The sequence below is a fragment of the Aspergillus pseudonomiae genome, assembly GCF_009193645.1.
Source record: "Aspergillus pseudonomiae strain CBS 119388 unplaced genomic scaffold BDV37scaffold_64, whole genome shotgun sequence".
Taxonomy (NCBI): Eukaryota; Fungi; Ascomycota; class Eurotiomycetes; order Eurotiales; family Aspergillaceae; genus Aspergillus; species Aspergillus pseudonomiae.
The window spans coordinates 55821-70850 of NW_022476056.1; the positions used below are offsets into that span (position 1 = coordinate 55821).

Genomic DNA, 15030 nt, shown 5'->3' on the forward strand with positions numbered 1-15030 from the left:
ACAACCGAATTGCTACCTAGGTTTACTTTCCTGCGCTGACCTGCCCTTGGCCTGGTGGCACACGCTACCGGTTCTTGATCCTCTTCCGAGATTCTCCACACTCTTTGTCCTCCCGGGTTCATCTCGGGCTTGCCTTAGACATCTACTTTATCCTCTCCATCATCGACTTGCTCCCCCCCCGGGGCGTGCCTCACATATAGCCGCTGCCCTTACTACTTCCCTCAATCAGTCGGCTCACTTGCTTGACCATCCGTATTCCTCCACTCCTCGTCGGTTGTCCTTTCTCTCATGTGCCTTTCACATCGGATGACTGCCCCCTTCCATCTGCGATAAGACACGCGCAATTTTCTTCCGCTCGCGATCAGACCGTCGCATATAAGAAATGGTGGCTCCGGCCTCGACAGGAGGCAACTCGACTGGCGGACAGCCTTCGGCGAGCCGTCAACCCACCCGATCCTCTAGCACCCACCCGTCGCATTCTCACAATGTACCCTTAAGTGCTCGACGGTCTATACCTCTCGACTTGTCCACAGTGGAGCGACGGGGACAACCCAATGCCCCTCGAGAGCCAAGTAAACGTATCCGACCTCACGGTTTACAAGAGGCTCCTACGTTTCGGCCAACTGAGGAGGAATTCAAGGATCCGGAAAAGTACATCCGCAAGATAGCGCCCGAAGGCAAGAAATATGGAATTTGCAGGATTATTCCACCTGAAGGCTGGCAACCGCCGTTTGCCATTGATACAGAGGTATGTGCATGCTTTTCATGATTTGTTGGCTTTCCAGGGTACACATCTAGGGCTGTCTATCAGCTTGGATGGGGATTCCTTTTCCCTCTTCTGCCATTCACAATACTATAAGTGAAGTATGGAGGCTGACAAACAGTCTCACAGCGATTCCACTTCAAAACCCGCCGACAGGAGCTCAACTCGGTTGAAGGAGGTATGCCCCCGCGTTCAGCCACGTCTGCCGCCGGTGGTGCTCCGCAGCCCAGTTCTGACCCGGACCCAGGAACCCGAGCAAATCTAAATTATCTCGATCAACTGGCCAAATTCCACAAACAACATGGAACCAATCTCAACCGTTTCCCGAGCGTCGATAAACGCCCTCTGGATTTGTACAAGTTGAAGAAGGCTGTGGAGGTTAGGGGTGGCTTTGACCAAGTATGCAAGATGAAGAAGTGGGCTGAGATTGGCCGCGATCTTGGCTACAGTGGCAAGATCATGTCTTCACTTTCAACATCTCTGAAGAATTCCTATCAGCGATGGCTCCAACCATATGAAGAGTACCTCCGCGTGGCTAAGCCCGGGGTGCAGCAGCAATTGGAGCTGGAACATGGTGGTCCTTACACACCATCGCCTCATCAGTCGCCTATGGCTAAAAAGCCCATGCCACTTGACAATGGCACGCCACACATGCTTCCTAAGGGAACAATGAGTCTCCCGCCATCAGCTCCGCAGAGCACTCCGAGGGAGGTTGAAGCAACCCCGGATAAACCAACACCTCCAGTTGAGCCGACGCCTCCTCGGCCGATAGCTTCTGGATTCACCCCTGTGAATGCTAGCTCGGGATTTACTGCTGTCAACCGGTCGCCATCTTTTGTGGCGGTAAACAACAATCCGACCATAAAGCGTGAAATAGAAAATGGCTCTTTGACACCGAAAAGTGTGGCTGAGCATCCTTCAATTTCGACTCCTGTCTCTAATGGCCATGGCCATCATACAAAGCGCGCGATTAGCCACGAAAGTGGTTCTCAAACTGAGAATGGAGACGACCCGAACGGTCGACGTAGTAAGCGTCTCCGCAAAGGTGTGTAAAGATTATTACCATCCGTTACTGTATGCGAACCTAATGATTTCGTAGATGCGCCTTTACCTACAATTGCCGGTTCACATATGAGTCTTCTTCGGCCTGCTCCTCCCCGGTCACGGAAGAGTGACGGCCGCAAGACGGGTGATGTAAGCTGATATCACGTTGTCGATCTTTATTATAATGTGCTAACTGTACCTAGAAATGTGAGAATTGTGGCAAATCAGAAGATAGCTCCTCGATCCTGGTATGCGATAGTTGCGAGCAAGGATACCACAAGTACTGTCTTGACCCCCCTCTGACTGCCATCCCCGAGTACGACTGGCACTGCCCAAAGTGCCTGGTAGGCACAGGGGAGTTTGGCTTCGAAGAAGGAGGAGTCTACTCGCTGAAACAGTTCCAAGAAAAGGCAAATAACTTCAAAAAGAGTTATTTCGCCTCAAAGATGCCATTTGATCCAGTCCTGAACAGCCACAGACGGGAGTCTGAGGACGACGTGGAACGCGAGTTCTGGAGATTGGTCGAGAGCCTGACAGAGACCGTTGAAGTAGAATATGGTGCTGATATCCACTCAACTACTCACGGTAGTGGATTTCCTACTATTGAACGGAATCCCCTCGATCCTTATTCAGTTGACCCTTGGAACCTGAATGTTCTTCCTTTCCACGGTGACTCGTTGTTCCGCCATATCAAGTCGGACATCTCTGGCATGACAGTCCCCTGGGTTTATGTCGGCATGTGCTTCTCGACATTCTGCTGGCATAATGAAGACCATTATGCGTACTCGGCCAACTATCAACACTTCGGTGCCACAAAGACTTGGTACGGTATTCCCGGGGCTGATGCAGAGGCGTTTGAGGAAGCGATGCGGCAGGCAGTCCCGGAGCTTTTCGAGGGTCAGCCTGACCTTCTCTTCCAACTCGTTACCTTGATGCCGCCAGATCAGCTCAGAAAGGCCGGTGTCAACGTGTACGCGCTTGATCAGCGGGCTGGGCAGTTCGTCATCACCTTCCCCCAAGCTTACCACGCAGGATTCAATCATGGCTTCAATTTCAATGAGGCTGTCAACTTTGCGCCTGCAGACTGGGAGCCTTGGGGTGCAGTGGGTGTGGAGCGTCTCCGGGATTTCCGGCGACATCCGTGTTTTTCGCATGACGAGTTACTTTTAACAGCAGCAGCTCGTGATACGTCCATTACAACTGCTAAATGGCTATCTCCGGCCCTTCAGCGGTCCTGCACACGGGAACTTTCTGAGCGAGCTGCATTTTTCTCCCGACACCGGGAGATTGCTCTGCACCATTGCACGCTTGGCTCCGAAGATGCCATGGACATTGGTGGTTGCCAGCTAAAGTTCGTAGTCGAAGATGAGGACCTACCTGAAGAAGATTACCAGTGCCAGTGGTGCAAAGCATATACTTATCTGACACAATTTCGCTGCCATAAAACCGGGAAAACCGTTTGTTTGTCGCATATCGATATGAATGTTTGTTGCGGAGAGCCACTAAAACAAAGGCTACTTGGGCCGGATCACACATTACGTTACCGATATAGTGATGAGGCTCTGAAGGCGTTGGTGCAAAAAGTTCAGGACCGTGCCAGGATCCCGGAAGCATGGGGTGAGAAGCTCGACAAGACTTTGGAAGATGAGCCTAGGCCACAGTTGAAGGTCCTTCATAATCTATTGAGTGAAGGTGAGAAAATCCCATACCATTTGCCTGGTCTCCAAGATCTTGCGGCCTTCGTCCAGCGCTGCGATAAGTGGGTTGAAGAAGCAACCAACTATATTACCCGGAAGCAGCAAAACCGGAGGAAAAATGAGAAGGCTTGGCGCAGAAGTAGTTCTAAGGCCGCGCAGCTGGAAGAACGTGATCGTGAAGTTCGCAGAGTAGAAAATATCTACGCCCTTCTTGCAGAGGCTGATAAACTGTCGTTCGACTGTCCACAGATGGCTTCTCTGGAAGAGAAGACCCGCGAGATCGAGAAATTCCGCCAGGACGTTAACGTTGCCCTCATGAACCCCCACATTCGATCGGTCCAGGAAGTTGAAGATCTGGTGGAGTCCGCACGTAATTTCAACGTGGATATTCCCGAGGTTGAAGGACTGGAAAATATTCTCCGGCAAATGAAATGGAACGAGGAAGCGCGCCGGAAGCGCGATCAGTACCTGACGCTCAAGGACTGTCAAGAGCTAATCCTGGCTGGTGAGCAGCTGGGTTTGTCGGATACCAACGATCATCTGGTCTATTTTAAGGATCTATGCCGCCATGGTGAGGCCTGGGAAGCTAAAGCCAAGGAATTGATGTCTGTAGAAGCTGTTCACTACCAGCAGCTGGAAGCTTTGTCTGCCCAGGCTTCCCGTTTCCCTGTCTCCCCTGAGACGCTTTCTGCGGTAGATGCCATATTGACAAAACAGCGTGAAGCGCAGAAGAAAATCCAGTCTCTGTACGAGAGAAGCAGGGATCCGGAATTCAGGAACCGCCCTAAATACAAGGAAGTCCGCGAACTCATGGAGTCCCTTGAGGAGCTAAACAGCCGGCCAACTGGAGCCATTGACCTGGAACGTGAGCAGAAGCGCCATGAGGATTGGATGAGAAAAGGCAAGAAACTATTCGGAAAGGCAAATGCGCCGCTTCACATCTTGAAGTCGCATATGGAGTATGTTGAAAAGAGAAACTCTTACTGTTTTGATTTGGAAGATCGCTGTCGGCCGCCGGTCGAACCTTCATCGCGAGATAACACCCCCGATGGTTTGTTAGACAATAACACTATCACTCCTAGCATGTGGGGCGGTGGGAAATCGCGGAAGCGAGACGTCTTCTGTATCTGCAGGCACTCTGAAGCTGGAATGATGATTGAGTGTGAAGTCTGCCACGAGTGGTCGGTCTTCCTTGCTCCCATCCCCTTCGGTTATATAATGATATAGGCACTGGCTAACCCTCATTCATAATAGGTATCACGGCAAGTGCCTCAAGATTGCAAGAGGCAAAGTCAAGGAGTTTGACAAGTATACCTGCCCTATCTGCGATTGGCGCCAAAAAATACCCCGAGATGCGGCTCGTCCAAAGCTAGAAGATCTTCTAGATTGGCAGGCCGAAATCGCAGGCTTGCCTTTCCAACCTGATGAGGAACAAACCTTGGACAACATTGTCAATCAAGCAGTCGGGTTTCGAGATTTCCTCCATGGCTTCACCAACGCCGCGTGCACCACTACCGAGGAGGTTCCCACATTGATATTCTATCTCCGGAAGATAGAAGGTGCGGAGGTCTTGTTGGCCTACGAAACCAATTTCTTCCGACAGGAGATTCATAAATGGGCTCCGGTGGCACCAGAAGCGCCTCCGATCCTGGAGCAGTCTCTTTCGACTCGCAAGCCACGTCCAACAAAACAGCAAAAGATTATGGCACAGCTCGGTGTTGACCGTCCCGAGGATCTCCCTCCTCATTTGCGTACAAAACAACCTAGCCGTAAATCTATTGATCTACAGTCGGGCAAGTCTTCCCTGCTTCCTGAATCACAAACGCCGGGCGATGGCTCGAATTCCGATTCCAATCGTGGTGAACCTACATTAGCACCAATGACCGATGCCCAAAGCCCGCCTTATCCTTTCTCTGCCAATTATTCGCTTCCTGCAAGCGACTCTACACCGGCCTTTGCTCCCGGCTCTTCTGCTTTTCTGCCACACGCTGCCGCTCACTCCCCATCATTCCCTGTGCGCTCCCCATCTCCAGGTCACCAAGGACTTGATGCATCTCTCTTTAGCTCTCCGCAGTTTAATCAGGGCCCAGAAAACGAGCCACCAGTGGTTGATGTCGATAATGAAAATCCATTTGACAGCAGTCCCCGGCAGAACCTTGACGATGTCTTCGCAGATTTGACAAATCAAGATGCAGAGCCCGAGCCGGAACCAGGGCAAGAACCAGAGCTTATGGAGAACACACATGCTAACGAGGCTCTGGAAGTACTTGATGCGAGCAATGGGGATCGTTCTGAAACTCCGCAGGATGAGGAGCCACAGGACGATAAGTCTAGTGCGGAAGCCAACGGCTCAGGTGAGGGCGATCGCAATACAGAGGAGCTGTAACGTTGTTTTCGAGAATAATGCTTATCAAGAAGTGGACGCTTTACGGGCTCTTCCAGCTTTTTTGCCTTACGCATTCATGACAACAATGCGAGTATAACGATATCTCCAAAACGAGTTCGATCAAAAGACTTCGTTTGATCCATGGTTTTCTGCATGATCCGACATTCCAGGGTGTTGCCTTTACAAGTCTCCAGGGAGGCTTACTCTTGTGTTCTTTCTGTAAAGTTATTATATGGTATTGATGTTCCCGAGACGTGCTTTCCTTGTCAGCCGGTTTTGACAATCTTTCTATTTGTTGCGACTCAGCGATCTGTTGCTTCTTCCTCTCTTCCTCTCTCTCTCTCTCTCTCTCTTTGCCATGGCTTACGTCTGCTTACATGGACCGGGTGTTTAAAAAAATGTGGGGTGTCTGGGGAGCTGGCAATTTCTCAACTCGTGTGGTCTTTTCCCTCGTCTTATCTTTATGTTATTTTTTTTTTCACCTTTTCTTCTTTCTTTGCTTCAATTGATATTTGTGTCGTTCTATATTTACATGGGTGAACTTAAAGTGATAGCCCATGGCCTGTCATCTCATTTCACCACCTATGCCTTTAAAAGGCCAAACAAGCTCGTCTCTGTACGCTGGTATCATTGAGCGGTATGCTCATGTTTACTTGATTCCTCTTGTCTTTGCTTTGTTTGGCCCTATGCTCTGTGTACTACTAGTCAGACTACCATTATTCTGTACTCTTAATGAATAGACATTAGTTCGCTCAAGCTGTCATTCTCGCCTTTGCCACTTTAGCGGATGTCTGCATACGCGCTTAGGGCCGACTGCCCACCGGTGTGGATAAACAGTGCATTTACTCGATTCCCGCTGGACGAGGTCTCAAGGCGGCTTGCCCAGTCTCTGATGAGTTCGCCCTCTTGTACCCAGTGCATGGCGCCTCTCATGACCTTGACTGTGTACACGGGGTCAACAATGACCCCCTCTTCTTGCGCTATCAACGCCAGGATCTCCTTGGATGTCGGATCCAGCTCTCCGTAGGCTGTGCCAGCAAATCGATCGTCTAAATGGACATCTTCCGGTGTGACGTCCCGCTCAGGGTCTAATCCAATGAGGCGTGCCGCACGCCGGGCAAAGTTGAGCACTCGACCTTCATGATATTCTCGCGGCTTGGTAGGGGAAGTCAAGATCCCGATGACCTTACGACCAATGACCCTCTCTTCCTTTTCCTCCTGTCGTGTCTGAGCCTCGATTTTCTGCAGTAACTTGAACCCCGCAATCAAGCCTCCCACGGTACTCCCACTCCCGCACGCAACAAAAATATATTCGAACCGGCCATTGCCCCCTAATTGCTCCTTCTCCTGCGCCGCAATTTCAAAGGCGCACCGCGCATAGCCCAGCCCGCCTAAAGGATGCAAACTGGCCCCCGATGGAATCCAATAGGGAACCTGCCCCTGAGCACGCAATTCCTCCAGGATCGGCGTAATCGGATCCCCGTCATCCACCGTCGAGCTATTCTCGAGCATCCGCACCTCGGCGCCTAGAAGCCGGGCAATTTGCACGTTCCCCGTGCGTAGAAAGGCATTCTTATCTGAACTAGCAGTTAAGCCGCCTCCTGTAGCTTTATGGAGAATAACAATTGCCTCGAGTCCGAGGCGTCGCGCTACCGAGGCGACTTGCACTGTATGGTTGCTTTGGATAGCACCCTCGGTCACCAAGGTGGTGATGGCCTTTGCTCCTGATTTTTCCCCGAGTCCATGCGGGCTTGAATTAGCCAGGATCTCAGGGACGATGTACTCGAGTTTGCGGTACTTGTTGCCTGCACAGGCGAGTGGGGAGGAATGGTCTTCGCGCTTGGCGAAGAGGGAGACTGCGGGGGCGGCTTTGGGGTTGGGATTGAGATATCTGGTTAATGCTGAGAGAGGATGAATGGGGGAGGGAGAGGGATATAGAAGAGGGTATCTGGGGAGCTTTGCGAATGTTTCTGGGAGAGAAAAGGACATGTTGATGAGTGGGTTGGTTTGTTGATTTGGAGGAGAGATGTGATGTAATGGGGGAAGTATATATTGTGCTCGGAGCAGGAGCATCCTATATAGAGCTTGAACTCGAGGCCGGTATCAACAACCGGGTCCCATAACTCAGTCGGTTAGAGTGCTGAGCTAATAACTCAGAAGTCGAGAGTTCGAGCCTCTCTGGGACCAACTCTTTTTGCATTCTTTTTAAGCCGGCCTGGTTGCAGGGACGGCGCTGATTTGGTCTCATTTACCTTTGGTTTTTTCTTTTTGATTTTGTTATCAATTAACTTTATATGCTGTTGTATCCAATGACCAAGTCAGGGTATGTACGAAGTAACCGCATCATTGCCGACCCCCATTTAAGTATTTCAGCAGGGCATTCCCGGCTCAACGTCATTTCTATATACATGAAGCTATACGAGGATTCCCCCTGCATATCTACAAATATATAGATTCTCCCATGCTGTATTTTCTCGGCTCGATGAGGCCCGTGTTGGGGCATTATCGAGTCCGTCACTGAGCCGCTTTATAAAGCACCTGAAATGGGGGTCGGCGGTGAGACCGTACGGTGATATTCTGCCAATGGATACGGAGATATATATTTCTTATCGCTTATCACCATCACCAAACGTCACCGTCAACACCGCGGGGAACAAACATCACACAAATCCACACAATGGCTAATAATTCCGAGCACACTCTTTTCCGGTTCTTAAAAACCGCCCTGCAGACACATCGCCAGTTTCTTTCCGGCGCATTGACACGCGCAGAAGCACCCGTCTACGTCATCGGCAATCCCGCCGCGGACCTCGACTCTATTATCTCCGCGATAACCTACTCATACTTCGCCAACAACACTGGCCGGCACCATGTTCCCCTGATAAACCTACCGAATGTTCCATCGGGCTCTGAACTGCGCCGATTGCGACCGGAATTTGTCAAAGCATTATGGTTGTCAACTCACCCCCCCGCGCGAGGCGAACAAGCATGGGAGGAGACACCCGAATCAGCCGGGGTGATCCTCCACGACCATATCCTCACCGTGGCGGATTTTAATGCGCACATGAAAGAGAATGGAAAGGATAATGAAGAATACCAGATAAGCGCCGACGCGGTCCTCGTAGACTGGAATGCGCTGCCGATCGGCACACAGAAAGGAAAGGGTAGTCTAGACGGGCTGCCGACGGTTGAATTCAACGTGATAGGTTGCATTGATCACCACCAAGATGATGGATTCCTTAGTCCCGGGATCGAACCAAAAGTCATTGAGAAGAGCGGGTCCTGCGTGTCGCTTGTTATACACACGCTGAACAAACGGGGAATATGGCCGGAGGGGAGAGCAGAAGAAGCCCAAATACCATGGATGGCGGCCGAGGAACAAGTAGCCTCGCTTGCCGTAACTCCCGTTCTAATTGATACCACCAATCTCACAGCGAAAGACAAAGTCACCCAATTCGACATCCAGGCTGTGGATTTCCTGACACCCAAATTCAACAAGGATGTGACTGACAAGGACAAGCTCTATGCACAAGTCCTCGAGGCCAAGCAAAACAGTCTGGATCTTTTGACGGTCGATGAGATCCTGGGTCGAGACTACAAACAGTGGACCGAGACGTCTCCTCGCGAACCAGGAACACCCCTTAATATCGGCTTCTGCTCTATGGTCAGGTCGATCCCGTGGGTTGTTCGGAAGGCAGGATCTCCGCAAGAGTTCCTGGATGCAGTGTATGGATTTGCCGCCAAACGGGAACTGAGCATTGTCGTTGTCATGGCGGCGTTCAGTTCAAGTGATGGCAAGTTTCATAGGGAGTTGTTTGTATGTGCGCGTGACGAGGGCCTTGCAGTTGATGCACTGAAGAACTTTGTTACGCGGTCCAGCTCCCAGTTGGGTCTTGAGGAATGGTCTTCTGTCGATGGTGACGAAGGTGGTCTGTCGGATGCTATGAAGGACACTCTTAATAGTGACGATACCCACAAGTGGAGGCATATCTGGACGGCAACGGATACTACAAAGAGCAGGAAGCAGGTTGCTCCGATGGTGCGGGAAGCTGTGACCTCTTTGAGATAGAGACTAATTGGATAGACATCGAATCGTTAGAAGTACATTATCATTCTTTCTCATTGGACCTAACAGCGTTACAAATACATCTATTCCACGCAATGATCTGAGAAGACGTTTGCACTGACGCCTCTCCAAGTCTAGGTAAACAGCGTCCAAATCTAACCGCTAAGCCTGGTGCCCAACCATCCAACATGCCTCAGATAATGTGTAAAAGGAAAATATAAAAGGGAAAGTAAACAAAATGGATAATCACATGTTGAACACCAGCTCCATCGAATTGAGAATATACCCGCTAACTCCCATATATGTCGTAACCTGAACACATGATGCTGCCCCTCTAGGGTAAGCCTGACCAAATCAAATGAACATTACTTGATGCAACCATGCAGGACCCCAACCCCGACTCAGATAATGCAATGCATGCAACCGTGAAGCAAGGAGCGCAATGAGAAAAGAAAAAGAACATATTAAAGGAAATTGGACCAGTTTGCTCTCTATTGTTGAGGATCGTCTGGAGAAAAATCATCGGACTTGGGGTGAAGCAAGATCAGGATATCAAAAAGTATTCCATGAACATGACTGATAAGCGAGATTCAGTCAGGAATACTCCAGATTCTAAAAACATTCCCATTCACAGAAGACACACCACCGGGCGACACGATCTGCGAGGACCAAGCCTCTCCAGGTTCCCCGCTCCCCAATCTTGATGACCGTTTCCCAGACACTACCGTCCGCTGTAGCATCGGTGCCTGATTCGGCATTGGGGTTGGCACTGATCATGTGGTCGGCTTTCCGAGTCAACCGCAGGATCTTGCCTGATGGCGACTGTATCGCTAATTTGGCCGGCTTCTCCCGCCCGGAGGCCGACCGACCTGAAGAGATAGCTGACGTCGACGCGGAGAACTCGTTGGAGACGGTGGACACAGAGGACCCACCGGCAGAGCTGGAGACCATGCTAAGTGCACTAGCGGGTCGAGAAAACACGGACGGAGAGATTCGCCCACTGACACCTGCTTCATTGCTCGTTGACGAAGACGACGTGGAGGATGGATGCTGCCGTACGGCGAAGACGAAGGTATTGTTGACCGCAAGCCTTGCACACTGGGGCTGCATGATATACAAATCATGACGCTGGGCATGAGGGGTTGGATGACGGAGCACGAAATCATAAGGTGGATTCTCCCCAGTATGGACAATTGGGAGAGCGAGGGCTAGAGGATGTGGAATATCCCGGCTGGAGTGCATCAGCCCTTTCTTTCCCGCATACACCTTGAGCGTGCCCTGTCCTTCGTCGCCTGGTAAGATAGCTTTGACAGTGATACGCTTTTGACCGCTGACCCAGTCGGGCTGAACCAGGGCACGCTTGCGTACTATCTCTCCACTTTCGAAGAAGTCACCATCTGCGTCCCGGGCGAAAGCGGGAGCTTCGAGTTCAGCGGCGCACTCTACATCTGGCGGTACGAATAGACGGATCTGTAAGACCTCGAGACCCTCAATTCGGACAACGCTGGTATCGTAATCAGGAAACTGCAGACCCATCTTGAAGTATGTTGGACAAGTGGTAGGCAGAGCAAGAAGCACATCGGGGGAAATGGGAGGGCAGATGTGTTGTTCCTCATGAGAAAGAGGTACATGCGTATAGCAGATCTCAAGAGGACGGGCGAGGAAATACCAACTTTCTGCCGAGGAAGGATTGTTGGTAACGAATTGACTCCTCCGCGGGTTGGTTGGGCTTGCTAACGAACAGTCCATGATGCGCCATTCACCATCAACCAGTACAGCGTTCCACCAATGATTGGCTCGGGATAGGCTATCTAGCTCAAATAGTTCGCCAGGAGACTTAAGATACCCTTTAATTGCATCGGCGTGCAAGCCAACCGCGGCACACATTTCTCTCACGAGGAATGCAACTTCTTGAGGACTTCCCCTTTTTGTCTGCAGTACCCGCTTGAGGTCCATTCCGACTTCTTCAACAGGTTCATCCCAAGCAATCTTTTCACTAACCCAAGTAAAGATGGCGCGAAGCCTTTGAACATCACTCTTGTAAGGCCGACAGACATACCCTTGCGCGAGACTCATAGGGTTGGTCATTGGGGGGAGGCTGTTCACGAAGCGAGCACTCTTGTCGACAAGAGAGAGATTGACGGACCCAAAATTGGTAGGTTCACTGATTGGTAAACCATCAATGCTTTCATCGCCCTCAGCGGTCTCATAGAGCTCCTCTACCGCATAAATAACTGGATAATCCATCATATGGCACCGCTCAACTCTCTCCATTCTTTCGTTTCGACTGGGAGAGCTTGCTCGGTTTACATCGCGCCGCACTTGGACCCAATCGATACCATTACTGCCGAGTCCCATCTCTCGAGCAGTGTCACGGTGGGAGTGTGAAGAGCGGATTGGAGAAATCGCTCTACCCTTCGTAGGTGAATAGGACCCGCCATTTTGCCCCACTGCGATGCTGCTTCTGGCATTGGCGGCACCGGTCTTTGCGGATTCAAAGATCTTTTTGAAAAACCCTTGTTTCTTGGCTTTGGGGGTGGAAAGACCTCCGAATACTCCAGCAGACTCCTCGGGTCCAGTGCCCGAAGGCGACCAGGGAACGGCTGACGAAGCGCCCTGTCGAGAGGTATTATGACTCGAATGATACGATACTCCGGTTAGGGGGGTTTCGGGCCGCACAACTTTTGATACATCACTGAAGCCTCTTGTGCGGAAAGTGTCCAGTGCGGTATTGGGTCGCTCATTTGCTCCGGTTCCTCTCCGGGCATAACTCCCTGCGCTGGTCGCACTAAATCCGCCGGCTGATGGACCACTCATCAGGCTCTGACTGGTTCTTTCGGTGCTAGTTGTTATGTTGGTACCGTTACTCTGCACCCCACTCGAAGAATTTGTAGTACTCGACTTATTAGTGTAGCTCCGGTTGAGCATCTCCGCTCTCATGTCTTGCCCAGAACGGCGGTTCTTCAGATAGGGATACTGGGCCGGAATGGAGTTATGTCTCCCGTGGTAAGGAACATTTCGGGGAGGTGGCGGAGGAGGTTCCTCATCATCCTCTGGCATTTCTATATCTTCAGATCCTCTTCGGCTTTGCTCCTGCATTTGACGAAGCCGGCTTTCCATCCTTTGCACGTAGTTGTTCAACTGTGGAGGTCCGTCAAGGAAGTGGTCCTGCGCGTATACGCTGCTCCTATGTGGCTGGCCACCATGATACTGATACTCCTTTTCACCATCAAATCCCAATGAGGTCAATGGGCGATTCATGATCTGCAAAGATCGACTGTCCCGTAGACTGTCATAAGCATCTGGTGACCATGGGTTATCAAACATCGGTTGAGGAGATGACGAATGAGTCTCTCGGGACATGCCCATATCCTCTAAAGAGGTCATGACATCTTCCATTGCATCTCGCAGGGGAGAGGGTGTATGTCCGTTTACATCTGAATGTGCCGCCGGAGAGGGAGTCCTCGGCATTGTCACATAACGGTCGTTCATGTCGTAGCGAGCGGGGACACCCATCTCCATGGACGGTTGACGATTGACAGCGACTCTGTGTGGGGGAGGAGGTGGTGGTGGCGGCGACTCTTCACGTTCCTGAAGCTGCAGCGGAGAGATCTCGCGGGAAGTTGGTCGGGATAGAGATACGTTGTGTCTAGGTACCGAAGGTGGTATCATATCAGACTCATCCATAGGTCGAGGAGATGCTACACGAGAGGGAGGCCTATAAATCACCAGATCCTGCCCAGTGGGGATTGGTGGATCGGCTTCCGGTGGGCGGGGGGAGACTGCTCGCGAGGGAGGCCTGGGTCGGGAGACTGTTTGATTTGAGGTGATAGGAGTGGAGATTGACGGCAGATCGGGTTCTTGCGGGGGACGAGGGGATATCGCACGTGAAGGAGGCCTGGATCGCGAAGACTTCACAGTAGGAGTTGATTGCCTCACTGAGCTCGCGGGGGTGCGCAGAGGCTTGACTTTCCGGGGTTGACTGCCATCACGAGGAGGTGTTTGCGGGATTGAACTCTTGACAAGGGATGTTGAAGTCCCATTCCTTGCGAGTTCGCCCGAGGGCGCAAGCGCTTCTTTGTGTGCCTGGAATGGCTTCCTAAACACCGTCTTTTGCTTTTTCGGAGCTGAAGTAGGATTTGTGATCGGCGATTGAGCTGCTTGAACCATTGGGCCTGTTGTTGTCCGACTGACCGGAACGAAATCCTCCCCTAGGACCTCGACGAAGTTGGATGGAAACAGTCCCACCATGCGTCTATCTCGTCGTAACCGACCCATCCACCACTGACCATCTCCGGCATTGAGGCATTCTATGAGATCCCCCTCTATAAATCCCAGATCACGCTTAGTTTCTCCGCCCCACGAATAGACAGCTCGACACCAGCATGGGAACCGGGAGGGTAGCTGAGGCGCGCTTGGGGTCATCGCGGGCGAGTATGAGTGGGGGAGAGGAGGTGGCGTTAGTCGGAGATAAAGCACCGTATTCACTAAGTGTTAGGAACAATGAGTGGCGCAATCAATCAAAAGAGTACGCCAAGGGGGCTCAACCACTTTTGGGATAGGGTATAAGGAAGTTCCCCGGCGGGTTAAATGAAAGGCAGTTATGAAAGGACTAGGACCCGTGCAACGGAGGGAACAGGAACATGATAGGACGAGGGTAGAAACAATAATCGGACAAGAAGGAAGAGAAGAAAACTGATAAGATTAAAAAGGCAATTCTTCCCTGCCCATATCAGTTCACATGGAAGGGAGGACTAAATGTCCGATGCGAAAGAGAAGAAGCAGCAAGTCGTGCAAGGGTCTGAAGCGACGGATGGAGAGCGAGCTGAAGTCACGGTGAGGCCCGAATTGTTTTGGTGTTTACGTGGGCCCCCGTTTGGGACTAGTCGCCGGGCTTATCGATAAGCTTAATGCGCACTGTCCCCCATGATCAATCAAGATCCTGGATTATACGAAAGTCTGTTCCAACATGGTCTTTGTTTTTTTTTTTTTTTTTTTTTTTTTTTTTTTTTTTTTTTTTTTTTTTTTTTTTTTTTTTTTTTTTTTTTTTTTTTTTTTTTTTTTTTTTTTTTTT

At 50.9% G+C, this 15030-nt stretch overlaps 6 protein-coding genes and 1 non-coding gene across 7 annotated transcripts; 4 read left to right on the forward strand and 3 right to left on the reverse strand.

The window, feature by feature from the left end:
• Positions 1-382: 382 nt before the first annotated feature.
• Positions 383-5890, forward strand: BDV37DRAFT_273666 (putative PHD transcription factor (Rum1); the record flags this gene model as incomplete). The annotated part of the gene is made up of 5 exons (XM_032085100.1): positions 383-748; positions 893-1808; positions 1863-1957; positions 2011-4685; positions 4759-5890. 5 exons carry the CDS (start codon positions 383-385, stop codon positions 5888-5890), a joined length of 5184 nt encoding a protein of 1727 aa, XP_031938721.1.
• On the forward strand, positions 5891-6550 carry BDV37DRAFT_181401 (uncharacterized protein). The gene has a single exon (XM_032079489.1). It carries the CDS (start codon positions 6032-6034, stop codon positions 6428-6430), a length of 399 nt encoding a protein of 132 aa, XP_031938722.1. The 5' UTR covers positions 5891-6031; the 3' UTR covers positions 6431-6550.
• Positions 6551-6670: 120 nt separating this feature from the next.
• Positions 6671-7879, reverse strand: BDV37DRAFT_285692 (1-aminocyclopropane-1-carboxylate deaminase/D-cysteine desulfhydrase; the record flags this gene model as incomplete). The annotated part of the gene is made up of 1 exon (XM_032087782.1): positions 6671-7879. One exon carries the CDS (start codon positions 7877-7879, stop codon positions 6671-6673), a length of 1209 nt encoding a protein of 402 aa, XP_031938723.1.
• Positions 7880-7951: 72 nt separating this feature from the next.
• BDV37DRAFT_254974 (uncharacterized protein) lies at positions 7952-8380 on the reverse strand. The gene is made up of 2 exons (XM_032082687.1): positions 8267-8380; positions 7952-8213 (listed from the first exon to the last, which is right to left on the reverse strand). Exon 2 carries the CDS (start codon positions 8136-8138, stop codon positions 7965-7967), a length of 174 nt encoding a protein of 57 aa, XP_031938724.1. The 5' UTR covers positions 8139-8213; positions 8267-8380; the 3' UTR covers positions 7952-7964.
• On the forward strand, positions 8004-8077 carry BDV37DRAFT_t167. Its single transcript has one exon. It is a non-coding gene; the product is annotated as a tRNA-Ile (tRNA).
• Positions 8381-8486: 106 nt separating the features above from the next.
• Positions 8487-10006, forward strand: BDV37DRAFT_181545 (putative exopolyphosphatase). The gene has a single exon (XM_032079491.1). It carries the CDS (start codon positions 8568-8570, stop codon positions 9957-9959), a length of 1392 nt encoding a protein of 463 aa, XP_031938725.1. The 5' UTR covers positions 8487-8567; the 3' UTR covers positions 9960-10006.
• A 1-nt stretch (position 10007) lies between these two features.
• Positions 10008-14762, reverse strand: BDV37DRAFT_181544 (putative SH3 domain protein (Cyk3)). Its single transcript, XM_032079490.1, has one exon. The coding sequence runs from the start codon at positions 14379-14381 to the stop codon at positions 10569-10571; it is 3813 nt and encodes a 1270-aa protein (XP_031938726.1). The 5' UTR covers positions 14382-14762; the 3' UTR covers positions 10008-10568.
• Positions 14763-15030: the final 268 nt, after the last annotated feature.

Bases quoted from the DNA above. Each gene is read 5' to 3' on its own strand.
- BDV37DRAFT_181401 (XM_032079489.1), top strand. From the start codon at position 6,032: ATGGTTTTCTGCATGATCCGACATTCCAGGGTGTTGCCTTTACAAGTC.
- BDV37DRAFT_181545 (XM_032079491.1), top strand. From the start codon at position 8,568: ATGGCTAATAATTCCGAGCACACTCTTTTCCGGTTCTTAAAAACCGCC.
- BDV37DRAFT_181544 (XM_032079490.1), bottom strand. From the start codon at position 14,381: ATGACCCCAAGCGCGCCTCAGCTACCCTCCCGGTTCCCATGCTGGTGT.
- BDV37DRAFT_254974 (XM_032082687.1), bottom strand. From the start codon at position 8,138: ATGAGACCAAATCAGCGCCGTCCCTGCAACCAGGCCGGCTTAAAAAGA.